The 15719-nt window shown below is 37.7% G+C and overlaps 1 protein-coding gene across 1 annotated transcript; it reads left to right on the top strand.

Annotated features, from left to right (window-relative positions):
- The first annotated feature begins 41 nt into the window (after window positions 1-41).
- Window positions 42-15275, top strand: ABCE1 (ATP binding cassette subfamily E member 1). Its single transcript, XM_035549287.2, has 18 exons — window positions 42-172; window positions 4534-4701; window positions 5220-5305; window positions 5810-5907; window positions 6284-6401; window positions 8198-8335; window positions 8480-8549; window positions 9635-9731; window positions 10491-10580; window positions 10927-11048; window positions 11735-11956; window positions 12434-12493; window positions 12578-12636; window positions 12802-12912; window positions 13007-13149; window positions 13236-13358; window positions 14394-14505; window positions 14743-15275. The coding sequence occupies exons 2-18, from the start codon at window positions 4599-4601 to the stop codon at window positions 14788-14790; spliced, it is 1800 nt and encodes a 599-aa protein (XP_035405180.1). The 5' UTR covers window positions 42-172; window positions 4534-4598; the 3' UTR covers window positions 14791-15275.
- The last annotated feature ends 444 nt before the right edge of the window (window positions 15276-15719 follow it).

Here is a 15719-nt window from a genome sequence, read left to right as displayed (position 1 = left end):
ACGTCAGCATCCTCTACGGTGAGCCCGTCTCCCCGGCGCTGCGCGGCGCAGGCCCCGCCCTGCGGGGGCGGCGGCCATCTTGGCCGGGCGGCAGCGGAGCACGTTGCGCTCGGCCCGCCGCGCTCGGCCGCCCTGCCCCGGCACCGGGGGCGCCTCACGGCCCCCGGCCTCGGTAAGCGGCCCTGGGGGGGGGGGCGCGGGGACACGGCGAGGGGGGACCCCGGTGCTGTGATGGGGGGCGAGGGGAAACGGAGGAGCCGTTGTGGCAGCCGGGCCTCATTCCCGCCCCCCCCCCCCCCCCCGTGGCAGCGAGCGGGGCCGCCGCGGCCCGGCCGCCTCCTGAGGGAGCCGAGACGCCGGCATGGGCACGGGCGGGCTTCGCACGGAGCCTGACGGCTCCTTGCTGGCGGCTGGGGGTTGTTTTTTGGCAGCCGTCTTCTGCCGTGCGGCAGCAGAGCAGAACCGGAGGCTGTAGGAGCTGCCTGCGTGGAAAGAGAGGCCCCTGTGCGGGCTTATCGCGTCCCAACGGCCGGGAGCCCTCGAGGGGAGAGAAGGGGTTCGGAGGCTTCTTTATTTTTATTTTTGTCCTGGGGAGGTTTTCTCTGCTAAGGGAGAAAGGCGTGTTTTACGTTATTTTCAGAAAGTTGACGTGTGGTGAAGAGATTAAGACTTTTTTAAGGGTTGGCAAGGTAGTGGGGTGAGGCCGTTTTCAAGAGGTGTGTGTTAATAAATAAATAAAACACCCCCCCCACCACCCAAAAAAAAAAACAACCACCAGGTACACCAGGTAGGGCTTTTCCGTAGGGCCACGGTAGCGTTCTCTCACTGGAACGCACGTCGTTATTTTGCCTGCAGCTTTCTGTGACTGTCTGCGAGTTCTAACTTCGGTTTCTCCACTGTGGTTTCCCAGGTCTAAAAACCAAATCCTGCTGTAATTTTCATGTGGTTCGTTTCCAGTTTATTGGCATATTCTCAGGCGTTTGATTTCACTTTAAAAGAAAATATTAAAGATTGAATGATAACTAATGCTATTCAGAACTAGCTGAACACACCCACGCGTAATGCTGCGTCAGTGTATTTGAGCATATGCTTTTCATGTTAACGTTGCATTTATTTTCATATTCGTGTTGTGCCTCATGAGCAATACGAGTTAAATACAGTCATTAGATTTGGGGTTTGTTTAAAGCTCTTGTACAACATCATTTCAGTTTCTAAAACAAATGTCAAAAACTCAAGCGTAGACTGGTTCTTAATTTCCTAGTAGATCTTGTTTGTACCAGTGCCACGTACTACTATTTCTGCTTTGATGCTTATAAATTTGCTGATCTCCCATATGCAGCTTGAAAGTCTGTTATCTTTTTGCGTTTCATTTAAATTTCCTTTAGATATTCTATCTTTTTTTGTTCTTGTTGTGGAGTCACTATGTGTAGTCCCATTACCAATGGATTGAGAGAGAATTCTTGAGATGAATGATTTTCAGAGGATGCTACTCATCCTCATTTCTTTCTGCTGTATTTAGTTTAGATCAGGTGCAGTGTAGTTTAATAAAACGTTAATTATTTCTTTCTGCAAAGTAACTGAAGCGTGACTCAATTCTGAACACAGCTCTCCTTCACCACATTTAATTGAATCATCTGTGGCTTTTCAGTCTTCTTTTACAATTTTTGTTGATGTTTGTATGCTTAATTCTGAGTGATTCAAAGCAATTGCAAATCCTTCTGTAATTATTGACTTGGTTCAATAAATTTTCATATAAACTCTAATGCCTTTGAGAGAAGAAATAAATATTGGTGTTTCTTAAGGCAAGTACATTTAATGTACAACCTGTAGAAGAAATTCATGTTACTTTTTGTGGCAGGATAGAGTGGTCTTCTTTTGTGTCTTAGACATGACCTAGTGGTTGTGTAAGTATCATAATTGGACTTACTGGGCAGCTTTTGGCTTCGGTAAACGATACTGGCAAAGCGTTTAAAACTTTTGTTGTTAGCAGTTGTTACTCTTCCTCTCATCTTTTCACCTGTGTCTCTAGTCCATTGTTCTAGAAAGGTTACCGGTTGTTCACTCCATTAGGATTCACTGATCCAAAATAATGTATCGCTCTGTAGTTAGCAACAAATTAATGGTTTCCTGACTCGGTCTGCAGTTCTTCTTGATTTGGAAAGCAGAAATACAGGTATGAACTGCATAAATGCTTCTGAATACCAGTTCCTTCTGCTGACTGTACCTAGCAATTACTGCTATATTTTGTATTGGAGCATATACATCTTGCTTGTGTTGCTGACCTGTGTTTTGAGAGGTCTGCTGTCTGCACCATGAAATCAGACAATCATATTTGGTGTGTTATCATCGTAGACATCAGGACAGTCCTGGAAATATTGCAGAAGTGACAGAAATCACAAAGTTAGCTTTCTGAAAATGGTTTAAGACCACTGGAGAGTTACGGGTAAACTGACACTTCATCGTGTAGATGGAAGCAGCAATGCATGATCCCACACCTCCATACTGGTTCTGTAGTTCTGTCTCTTTGAATGCTTGCTACGCTTACATCTTTGACTGTTAGACCATCCAAAATCTTCATCAGAGATACGGTTATTTTCCCATATAATTAAGGTACAAGAAAAGAAATTCATAGGCTGTTCTATTACTTAGGAACCAAGGTCTGATTCAGCAATGGATAGCAGTGAAAACTTTTGTCTGTTTATGCCACTGAGATTGGCTGCAAAGCTTGTTGAAGTACGTGGCAAAACCAAATTGTTTCAAGCCATGTTTGGCTTGGTCTTTAAGAGTGACCAACCCCATTTTCCTCCTGTGTTGCTTTAAGCCAAGCACCAGACGGGAAGGGTGGTGAAGTGAGGCTGTCTGGTCTGCTATCTTTGCTGCTCAGGCACTAGCCTCTACTGAAGTTTGGGAGATTGGGTAGGGTACAGCAGCTTTGTCTGCTAGAGCTTCCTTTTGGAACCAATAGAAATAGCCTGTATGCTAGCTAGAGCCAAGATGACTAGCAGGGAAGGTCCTGCCCAGAAGATGTTATAGTCTGCATCTGCTGGAGGTCCTCAGCCACAGGCTGTTCTGGAGAAAGGGCTCGCCAGGCACTTTCTCTGGGAAACCAAAGAGAGCGAGCGATTCACCTCCAGGTACTCTGTGTGCTGCAAACACAGAGGGCTCCTGTGAAAGGCAGTAGGATGTATTTCTGAAGAACGTATTTTTGTCGTATTTGAAACACTGTCAAAATCCATTATTTCCATCTTCTAGAAAATTACCCTGAGTCAAGCATCCTTACAGATCTTATTATTAAGTTTCTTGTTTGCAATTGTAAGAAAAATGTATTAAAGTGAGAATTGCAAACCCATTGGTCCATGTCTGCAATGAATGCACCAACCAGTGGACTATGGAGTTGGTCAGTTTCTATCTCTTACTGGCCTGGACACAATCACACTGCTTACTGGGCCCTAATTTGTCAGTGTGGTCTAATGATATGAGATTAAAACATTTTTGAAAAGTGACTTTATAATGTTCAGTCAGTTTTAATAACATCAATGATGTTATTGAGACTTTTTGTCTTTTTGTAAAAGGTTATGGATTCAAGAAAAAATAGAAATATTATAAGTAGAAACTGCCACGATAAATTCGGAGGCATGACTTGGATTGCATTCATTTATATCTGACAGAATATTTTTAGCCATTAATTTAAAAGTACTTGGGAAATTGAGAAGAGGAATAAGACAACCACTTTTAAAAGGAAGTACTGAAAATATTCATCATAGTAATAATTGATTTAAAAATCCAGTAACATCCTCACTTCTGACCTTTGGTCCCTGTTAGGTGCTGGTCTCTTCCTTTCTTTCATATTAGTAATATCTGCAGGATTCCTTCTAGCTAAAGTTCACGAGTGGATTTAGGGAAGGGGCTGGGGTTTAATGTAATAAATGTGCCGTATACCTGTTATTCTTGCTTCTTTTAGATATTGAAGTCACAGCCTTTCTTTATATAATAACCATCTGTAGTTAAGTAACCTGTAAAGCTTTAGTTTGGTGGGTGAAGATGAACTAGACATCCAATAGAAGATACTTTTTTTGATCAGAAACGTTAAAATCCTTTTCTTGGAAGCAAGTCCATGTGCAGATTGTGTGGAAACTGGAAGTACTTCAGGACTCCCTGACGTTACATCTTTGAACCACTAATATGTATTGCACAGAATCAAGATAATTCCCTTCTTACTATGGCATGCTTTTCTTGGAAACAAACATTCTCAGATGTAATCTTGATTTTATTTTGCAGTGGAGAGAAAGGAATGGAATTGAAAGCTAATGTTAAAGATTGTGCAGTTTTTTGTACAGCAGTACCCTCAGCACTTGTATCTGAGTCTATTTGCCCTGTTTGCCATCTTGTTTGAAAGGGGGGAAAAAAACAGTAATCTTGCTTTTTTTTTTTTTTGTCTCTGAACTCTACTAGTAATAACTTCAGATCCGTAACTTAAGATATTTCCTGTGCTGTCAGTAATAATGTCCTATCTGGTTTTTCTTTTTCCTTAAGATCCGGAAGACTCCCACCACTCCTTCTCATAATTGGTGTATGTGTGTAACCTTAAACTGCGCATCATGGCAGACAAATTAACAAGAATTGCTATTGTCAACCATGACAAGTGTAAGCCAAAGAAATGCCGTCAAGAATGCAAAAAGAGTTGTCCTGTGGTTCGAATGGGTAAGAGATGTAATTTGAACTTCTCCAAATGCTTAAGTACTTGGTTAAAGTAACGTTCAGCTGGAAGGGGCTACTGTTTTTTTATATAACTAACTAGTTTTTTGTATGTCATTCATGCTTTCTTTTTATGAAGACTTTAGAAGTTGAATATCATTGAAAGCATGAACAATTGGTAGCAGTAATGCCACTTTTCAGACTGTCAGTCGCTATTCATGACTATTCATAGAATCATTGAATCACAGAATGGTTTGGGTTGGAAGGGACCTTAAAGATCACCCAGTTCCAGCCCCCACCATGGGCAGGGACACCTCCCACGAGACCAGGTTGCTTGAAGTCCCATCCAACCTGGATTTGGACACATCAAGGTGAGGCAACCTGTTCTAGTGCCTCACCACCCCCATAGTAAAGAATTTATTCCTATTAATCGGTTACATGTTCTTCTGTGGAATTCGGTAGTACTAGCAAGAAACATGATTCATCAGAAACTTTCTTAAGTTCGTCTTATTCTTTATCACCAGGAAAACTTTGCATAGAAGTCACATCACAGAGCAAAATAGCATGGATCTCAGAAACACTTTGTATTGGTTGTGGTATTTGCATCAAGGTAAAAGGCTGCTTTGTTTGAAGTGATAACGTTTCCTCATCGTGCTGTTATGTTTAGCAATGTACATGGTAATTTCATAAAGTAACTTTGAGAATAATCAGACCTTGTTAACTGTTATTGTTTATATAAAATACTGGGTCCGATTACTGATTGGGCTGGGGATGTGGGCTGTATCTTTTGTTTGTAGCTTAGTCTTGGAATGCTTTGCTTTGGGGCAGGAGGAGGGGTTGGTTGGTATTGTGGCAATAGAGATCTAACAGCAGAAGGATGTTTTCAGAGATCTAGCATATGTGCTGTATGACTTGCAGTCTAAAATGCTAAGTATTTAATTTGAAAAGCGTGGTATGGAACTTCTTTGGAGTTGACTAAGAAAATGGCAGTGAAATAATGTTAAATATTTATAAAAGAACTCAAGTGCACAGCTAAGTGCAGTACAGGAAATAAGAGAATTTTGTTAATAAATTGTGTGCACTAGTAATATATATATATTTGTTTCAATTACAGAAATGTCCTTTTGGAGCCTTGTCAATTGTTAACTTACCCAGCAACCTGGAGAAAGAAACAACACACAGATACTGTGCCAATGCCTTCAAACTTCACAGGTATTTTATTTTCCAGACCAATGTAAAAGGCACAGAAATTTTCAAGCTTACGTTAATCTAAGCTAGATGTTCATATCCGGTTGTTCATGATTATTGGCTCAGTAGCTTCGTTTTTAAATGTTCATGACAAATTTTCTTACTTAAAAGGAACATCATGCAACTGAATTTTAGTACTCATTTTATAGAATGAGTGTTCCTACTAGTTAAAAACCATCATGTTCTAATTTTTTTCTGAATCATGTATTGTTAGGTTAACAAAGTAGGCTCGAATAATCAGCAAGTCTGAAAACAGGTTGTGATTTTTACTTTACCACTAAATCTTGGTGTCTGATGGCAATAAATCAATATAATCTGAAGTTATCAATGTTGCAAACAGGTTGCCTATCCCTCGTCCAGGGGAAGTACTGGGATTGGTTGGAACCAATGGTATTGGAAAATCAACTGCCTTGAAAATCCTAGCAGGAAAACAGAAGCCAAATCTTGGAAAATATGATGTATGTATCAGCAATAAAATAAAATTGCCATTATAGATAGCTGTGGTTATATGTTTTCACTGAGTTTTCATAATTATTAATATGGTAGAATTTGCAAGGATAGTGGCACTTTACCTCGTAACAGCCAAAGACCTACTCCACCCTGAAACAATAGAAGGATGGTTTTAAGAGGCTTTTTTTCCAAATTCTCTATATCTTTCGAGAAAGATAATGGTAGTAATTATAACTCAATGAAGATGATTATCAGAAGCACATTTTGTTCTTGCAATTACTAGGTTTTTGTTTTTTTAATACCAGTCTTTAAAATGTAATCAACTTCCCTTCCCCCCAAGTTAAATAATTTACTTCTTTCCCACCAAGGGATTTAGGTTTTGGAGTTCCCTCTAAGTCTGAACAGTTCTAGTGTCTATGAGCACCATGTATCATTTTGATCTCTTGGGCTTTTTTTTCTTTGATTTTTTTTAAGATGATTTATGAAAGTGTGTGGTTGTTGATGATGTTTCCCACTGTAGACTTTAACACTGTTCTGAAAATTATTAATTTATCTTGTTAAATACTTAGACATATCAATGGTGTCAAACTGTACAGCAAGCAAGCAAAATAATTTACAAGTTTGTTTATCTGCAAAACAAACTACTCCAAAGAGTGAATATTATTACAGAAAAGACGTAAATAATCACTATTGTGACTCTTCTTATCAGGTAGTCTTTCAGTTGTCACCTTCTTACCTTCACATCACCTTGTGGTGTGTGTTGAGCCTTTTTTCATCTGAAAGATTATCATTTTAATGAATTACCCATTTCATGGCTGTCACTTAAAACTGCAAAGAAATCATTATTTTCCAACTATATTTTCCATTCTCATTCAAGTTTGGTTTGTTATTTTGTGGACTTCTTGTTTCAGATGGTAGTACTGCAGAAATAGCAAAACTTTTCATTCTTTCAGTGTACTTAATGGAATTGCTCCCAAAATCAGACTTCCCTGTGAAGAGCCAAATCATTATGACCACAGAAGCATGTGGTATGAATCAAATGTTACATGTTGCTTCTGCTCCAAAACTTAGGAAGCATTGCCTCTTTGTATTTGCTTGGTTTGAAAATGCAGCAGCTGTATCACTCCGTTTGTGTACTGTTAACCATCAAAATAATTTAGCAATATTCAAAGTAGTAATGCTGTGCAAAACGACACTTTACAGGTTAGGTTGTGTTGTGGTTTTTTTTGTTTTCTCCCGCCCGGGTGATTGCTCTGAACAGATTTGTTTTGGTTTTGTTAATCAAGATGGGTTTCTTGTAATTTTTCATTATTTTGTCTCTTGGTTTCCTTGGAAATGTTGGCTGGAAGCAGAGAAGACAACCAGTTGTTTTTTTTTCTTTGCATCTTTTGTGGACGTTGATTGTATCAGTCCAGCCCTTTTCCTTTTTATTAGCTGGGTCAGATAGCTAATATATCCAGCTACACAAATCCATAACCTCTTTTTTCCCTGAGAGGTAGTTTGTCTTACAGGTTTTTTTAACCTCCTAGGTGCAAATTTAAGATGCTTTTTCTTGGAAGAGCTAGTGGCAGCACATCTGAAGAAAGAAAAAAGAAGTCCTAGCTTTTGACCTCCATTTCTAATTAGTTTATTTTGTTCTTAATGGAAATTTTGTAACAGCCGTTTAGTAACTAGCTTTTATCTAGACTTTTTTTTTTATCTTGCAAGCACATTCTATTTGCTGTGTTGGTTGGAATTGTAATATTAAACATTTTTAATGTATGTAAAATGGTGTAAGTAAACATAGGCTTTAATTTTGTCACAGGATCCACCTGACTGGCAAGAAATTCTGACTTATTTCCGAGGATCTGAATTACAAAATTATTTCACCAAGATCCTGGAAGATGACCTAAAAGCTATCATTAAACCTCAGTACGTGGACCAGATCCCTAAAGCTGCAAAGGTAAGGAATTTCATTAGCTAAAGGAAAACTGGGGGCTTCTCCTGTAATGATTCTTTTGTATTTCAAGATTTTTATTTATTTTAATGTGAAAAATCCACTGCTGTTTGAAATGTTGTTGGGTTTTCTGTATTGCTTTTCTTTTAGGGAACAGTGGGATCAATTCTGGATAGAAAGGATGAAACAAAGACACAAACTGTTGTATGTCAGCAGCTTGGTAAGTAATTTTGTAAGGTCAAACTCCAGAGCATCCGAGAAATTGGTATTTACTAAAAAAAAAAAAAAAGTTTCTGCTAATATAATGGTCAGTATAAATTGTACCAACTTTAAAAATAAATAACAAATATGCAAAGATGCTTTGGAATAAAGACTAGGGCTTGCTATATGTATTATCTGAACCAATGCCAGTAATGCTTTCTAGTGACAAACTAACTGACAAGTGCTGGTTGATGGAATCAGTGCAGTTTCTCTTTCATGGTAATATATAAATCTGGAAAAAATCCAGTTACCATCTTCTGTTCTTGCTTGCTTTACAACTTGAGAAAAATTATAGTATCCTGTGCTAAGAACCATTGCATATAGGAAGTATTATCCAAGCACAAAAAAAAAACCTCTTCAAAAAAGCTGTATATAGTTAGTTACAATGGGAGTAATACTCACTTCTGAGAATCAAGTAATTAATAAGAACATCTGCATAGTCCACATAATTTTTGTAGGTGTTTTGAATTGTTACCTAAATTCAGGTGTTGCAAAATTACCAACAGGGTTCTTTTTGGTAGAGCTGAGTAGTTAAGGTTGCGATATGTTGTGCCAGCAAGAGTATGGTCTGTGAGCCAAGCTTAACTTCTTAGTGTCACGTTCTTGACATTTCTTGCTCATAAAGCTGACCAGAAAATACTGGCTTCAGCCATTTGGTATAATGCTTGGAGGATTTGATTTTCCTGAAAATTAGAACTTTTTAATAAAGTCTAACAAGAAATTATTTAAAAATTGGTATAGTTTCTTTTTAGGGACAGAAGTCATCACTAAACCTATCGTGGAAAAGCAAATAGGAATGTAATCCTTCTTGAATGATAGGAAGTAGCCTTAATTAGCTAGTGCTGCAAAGAAGTCATAACTTTTTGTGACTCTTAAGAACAGCATTAGGATAATTTCTTATAAACTGGATGCTTATTTTACTTCTTTCTTTTTTTTTTCCTCTGTGTAGGATGTCTGCTGTGATTATACATATGTCCATAGGTAATAAACATATGAATTGTTGTGTTGGGTATAACATATCTAAAACTAGCCTCTTATTTGCAGACCTAACCCATCTGAAAGAAAGAAATGTTGAGGACCTTTCAGGAGGAGAGCTTCAGAGATTTGCTTGTGCGGTTGTTTGCATTCAGAAGGCTGATATGTATGTTTGATTTACTTCTGTTACACGTTGCTTCTAATAACCTGTCTCATAGTATGGTCCTCTAATTTACATTTATTTGTTTGAAATGTTTGAACAAAAAATAATTTTATTAGCTTTTACAAACTAACTCAGCAGCTTGGATCTATATTTCTTCCATATATAATGTATTTGTTTTGTTTCTATACTTTAATTCATCTGAACAGAAATGTCTAATTTCAGAGAGGTCACTATTTGACAGTGTATCTCACTGTAATCCTTGAATAAGAAATTAACAAAAATAAGATTCTTCACATGTATCACGACCAGGAAATTTAAAAAATGTTTGGTCCATCCTTGGATCAAGAAAGCAAGAGCAGAAGACTTAAGTTTTCTGTCTTTTTTTTGTTTGTTGTTTTGATTTGATGTGGGGGTGGAGAATGTCCTTCTTCCAGTCTCATAGGTCCACGGGTTTCCACTTTTCACTTAAATTTGAGTCAGAACAGAGTGCATGAGATTCCTAGCTGATTGGTGACTCCATACAGCACTTAATAACTTTTCCAGAACTTTTGGGGAGCTAGGGCTTAATTTGGCATGTTTAACAATCTCATGTTACAGTCAGCAGAGATTCAAGGCAAGTGTCAGTATATAATACTGAGAGAGAAGAAACAAGTATGAAAACAAGTTTTTATTTTTGTTTGTTTAGTGGTTGAAATGTTAGTATTAGATTTGAATATGTTGAAGCTTACATTCTCTAAGTCTTACTCTTTCTTTTGGGGTTAGCTTCATGTTTGATGAACCTTCGAGCTACCTAGATGTCAAGCAGCGCTTGAAAGCTGCCATTACTATTCGATCCCTAATAAACCCTGACAGGTAAATATAAATTTAAAATGTTTTTGCTAGACTGTAGTAGTAGGTGAGTCATTGCAGAGTAAAGAAAAAGTCAGTCTATCTCCCTGTAAATGCTAATTTCTCAGTGTGGTACGTTAATAGATGTTTAAAATATTCTAAGTCAGTAGAATCTTCTTCCTGCACATTTTGGAAATCTGTTTCTGTAGTTACTATTTCAGCATTGGGGTATATTATGTAGTAAGTATGTGAAAATTGTGTTGATAGCTTGTGTGTCTGCAAGACTACACTAAGAAGGAAGTTAGTGTTTGAAGAAACTTGTTTAGAAGTTCAGCGTTGAAGTAAAGAAACATCTCTCTGTATTTTTCAGGTACATTATTGTCGTAGAGCATGATCTAAGTGTGTTAGATTATCTCTCTGACTTTATCTGCTGCCTGTATGGTGTGCCAAGTGCTTATGGTGTTGTTACTATGCCTTTCAGCGTAAGAGAAGGTAATTTTTGCCATATTTTGCTTTTTAAACCTACCAAAAAAAATTGTAGAAGAAAAAGGTATCAAAATACTGGTAGTCTACTATGTGAATACATGTTTTTCCTGTTACATAGTATTTTGGTAATGAAAAAATTACTTTTTTATTCTGTGCAGAAATTTCATTTTTTACAAACCAAACATTATAACTCAGTCCAAAAGCCTTAATTATAAAAGGCCCCTTGTCACTTGCTGTGGACATGATTTTGATACTTTCAGGTATTTTTGTAGACTGGAGTTACACAAAAGACCCTATAAATAGTAAAGAAAGGGCAAGAGACAGTTTGCACAGTACAGAGGTAGGTAGTGTTGAACTGAATTGACCACCCATCTTGCACTGAGATTTAGCAATAAATGCTTTCGTGATAACAGGTCCAGAAGCAGTAGTTCCTTTAAACCTTACACACACAGTACTCATTACAGGCTTTTAGGAAGAGAGCCTAGAGCCTTTTTGTATTTTTAGTTAGATCGTTCATTGAATTTGCATCATTTCCACACTTTAAAAAAAGATGTTTCTTGCTTCTTTTAACATAACCGTTTAAAATCCAACCTTCTCCATATCTGCCTGGAATTTACAGCCAAGACCTAAACTCCTTTCCGTCTTGCTTTTGTTGTAGGCATTTTTAATGATCTTCTTTTTTCCCTTCAAAGGCATAAACATTTTCTTAGATGGCTACGTTCCAACTGAAAATCTAAGGTTTCGAGATGCATCTCTGGTATTTAAAGTGGCTGAGACAGCTAATGAGGAAGAGGTTAAAAAGATGTGTATGTACAAATATCCAGGAATGAAAAAAAAGATGGGAGAATTTGAACTATCCATTGTAGCTGGAGAATTCACAGATTCTGAAATTATGGTGATGTTAGGGGAAAATGGTAAGTAGAATTCTTGTTGGAAGTGGTTCCTACAGCCCCAAATACGTTCCTGAAGGCTCTACTTTCTGGGAGCCAGGCTTCTAAATTACTGGTTTTAAGTCCATTTGAAGTGCTTATTTCCTAGTGAAGGTATCTATGCCATGAGCTTCCTCTATACACAGTGGGAGCTTGAAGCTAATGAATGTTAATGATGCAATTCTCTTGATGTTATCCCATTTTAAGAACTCCAGTTGGCAGGATGATGACGATTGACCTAGTGAGCTTAGCTGCAAGTCTAGACTATTATAGCATTAGATATCTTCGATTTCAAAAAAGCAAGAAATAGCAAGTACTAATTGCTTGCAGTAAACAGAGGAATTCTCTCTAATTTTTAAATGTGTTCTTCACTAAGTATTTTGTTGTATCACTGACTTAATTGCTATAAGTCTTAAGTTATTAAAAGTGTCTTAAATATATGTAACTTGCATTTTATTTTAGGAACTGGCAAAACTACGTTTATCCGAATGCTTGCAGGAAGACTTACACCTGATGAAGGAGGTAGTACTTAATAGATCAGTTGAAATCTATTTTGAAGATACTGGAAAGACTCCTGTTTTCATTATAAATTTTCTCTCTTTATAGGTGAGGTCCCAATTCTAAATGTCAGCTACAAGCCACAGAAGATCAGTCCTAAATCTACAGTATGTTTAAGCCTTATTTGTTAAGTACTGTGTTTGCTGCAAAAAGCATGTTGTTAGTACACAGGTAGAATTTCTTTATGCCTAGAATAGAGTTAAGAGGGTTTTGTTCTTATTTTCTTATAGTGGGGCATATAAAACTAAGTGGCAAAATTTTTATTTTGATAGGGAAGTGTCCGTCAGCTGCTGCATGAGAAGATAAGAGATGCCTATACCCACCCCCAGTTTGTAACTGATGTAATGAAACCTCTTCAAATAGAAAACATCATTGACCAGGAGGTATTAATGGCCTGAGACAACATGTAACTTTTAATTCAGGTACCACTTGAGCCACATTTCTTTTTTGATGCTCACTCTTCTCTCCTCTTACTAGGTTCAGACATTGTCTGGTGGTGAGTTGCAGCGTGTTGCGTTAGCTCTTTGTCTTGGTAAACCTGCAGATGTCTACCTAATCGATGAACCGTCAGCGTATTTGGACTCTGAACAACGTCTAATGGCTGCTAGAGTCATGAAACGGTAACGTATACATAGTGGGGAAAATACTTGAATTTTACAGTAGCTTTGCAGTCAATCTACATTCAGGTATCTCAATTTTCTTTCAGTTTCATTCTCCATGCTAAAAAAACAGCTTTTGTGGTAGAACATGACTTTATCATGGCTACGTATCTTGCTGATCGTGTGATTGTTTTTGATGGTGTTCCCTCCAAGAACACAGTTGCAAACAGGTAAGGGACTTGTTTGGGTTAGTAAGCAATATATAAGATGACAAAACAAATAAATTGTTTATCAGAAGCATTAACAAAAATGAGGTGAAGTATCCTTGCCTATGGAAACTTACGCTGCAATTTAAGTTGATTAAGGCAGAAAAAGCTAGACCAGCTCCTGGCTTATACCAGCCTTAAGCAACAGCCCAGCAATTAAATTGCAGTCAGAGGCAGAAAAGTCAGGGGCATCAGTTGGGAAGAATGAAAAAACAGCTGACTGTAACCTGAGAATGCTGATGGAAAATAACTTCCAGACATGTTAAAGTAGTGAACTAAGGCTCTTTCTGGCACGTATGCAAATAGTATGTGAAGTGCAAGTCTTGACAGCAACACAGAAAAACCACGGACAGCGTGCATTATATTTTAAAGTATAAAGGTGTCCTTCTTGGACTTCTTTAGTTTTTGTTCCTGTAAATAATTCCATGTAAACTATGGAAACTTTGAGGAGTAGCCCTATTAGAAATCAGACTTCTAGACCAGTGTAATTATCAAGTACTTAATATGAGCTAGAGGAAGTAAACACAGTGGTCTTCATATGTGCCACTCTGTTTCTGATGGCATTCCTCATAGGAATACATTTGTTTGAATTAGGAAACAAAAGCGAATCACATAACTACTACTTCTCAGCACCATATATTATGATGCACTATTGGTGCAACTTTATTTTTTTTTCCTTTCATGCAAGTAACGTGTATGCCAACACAGAAGTGTGTATATTAAGTGAAAAGGCGGCAAAGGTAGCAGCCTGAAGACTTGTAGTGACATGCTGGGATCCTGCTGAAAGATGATAGTTATTAACTAGTTTGAGACATCATTTAACTGAAAATGTAGCACATCCTGGTATGTCAAATACCAGCTTAGAGAACTGAATGAGCTCAGGCTTGAAATCAAAGCTGTCTCTAAACTACAGGCATACCTGCCTGTACAAGTGTAGGACTTCTGAAAATTTAGCTGGGAAGTGTGCGTGCTGTTTCTAACATTCTCCTCTCCTAACAGTCCTCAGACTCTTTTGGCTGGAATGAATAAGTTTTTATCTCAACTTGAAATCACTTTCAGAAGAGACCCTAACAACTACAGACCAAGAATAAACAAACTCAATTCAATTAAGGTAAGTAAGAAGCACCTTTACAGTGAGGAAGCCATGACAGTTTAACATAGGCTAAGGTTTTAAAATAAGGAACAAAATGAAGACCAGTCCATTTTTGCTGTGCTGGAGAACACCACAAGGAATGAGTATGAGAGTAATAAGGAAAGTAGAAAGGAATTTAGACAGGCATTGTTTAGTTCAGCTATGTTCAAGTATGCCAAAGACTATTTTAAGTAACACTTTTTTTTTCTTCCCCAGGATGTGGAACAAAAGAAGAGTGGAAACTACTTTTTCTTGGATGACTAAATATTGAATCTGAGCATCTTTTGTAACTGGCATATAGAAATGCATATTGAAATTTAATACTTGTGGATAAGAAGGCTCAATCAGGTTTTAGAACAATTCATCTTCTGGAGCTTAAAGTCTCTCGCTGCGTGTAACATCTGAGATCAGTAGCAGTGTATAAATTCTAGGTTGAGTAAAACTGCCACTTTCTATATTTTGGTGACATGGCCCTGTTTTCAGTGTTATAATTCTAAATAGACCATCTTGAATCATGCAAATGAGTCTCCAGCTTTTTCAAAATTTAAGGGAGGTTTCCAATTCAATGTATTCTACTCATGTACCAAGTGCTGACTGGACTTCCCCCTTTTTGAAAATCCTTGAAGCTGTTTTCTGTACAAGATATGGAGACTTACCATGAACGTCAAGATACAGAAGATACTCTAATTTTAAAGATGCTGAATCTCTCTGGATGAGGGTTTCATAAATAAATATCCTCTTAACTTACACTTCTTTTGTGATACAATGCAAAAATTCTTCAGTCATTAATTCAGCAGCATCTGTGTATTTATGATGTCATGTACACCTCATACTACAAAAAGAAACAAAAGATGGAGTACAAACTACCTCTAACAATATAAAGAAAGACATCTATCCTTTAAGTCTTCTGTCCCTGTGCATCTTCTCAGACCTAGTTACAGGAGAATAATCAGTTAAAGTAAATACTAAAATCCTTTCAAGCTTCACTTATGCACGTTTAAGGCAGGTAAGGGCTGACTGTTTCACAGTGCTTTGATTTACGAACTCTACAGTATACTATGGGAAGTAGGTTTTTTAGCAGTAAAACTGTCTCAAAGTACTGACAGCCTGTCAGCAGAACCTTCATCCTACACTATTCTGCAATACAGCCACATGAAGCTTATGACAAAATGGTAATTTTTATATCTCCTCTT

Source organism: Cygnus atratus, chromosome 4 (assembly GCF_013377495.2).
Source record: "Cygnus atratus isolate AKBS03 ecotype Queensland, Australia chromosome 4, CAtr_DNAZoo_HiC_assembly, whole genome shotgun sequence".
NCBI classification, from domain to species: Eukaryota; Metazoa; Chordata; class Aves; order Anseriformes; family Anatidae; genus Cygnus; species Cygnus atratus.
This window is presented reverse-complemented; position numbering and strand designations above follow the sequence as displayed.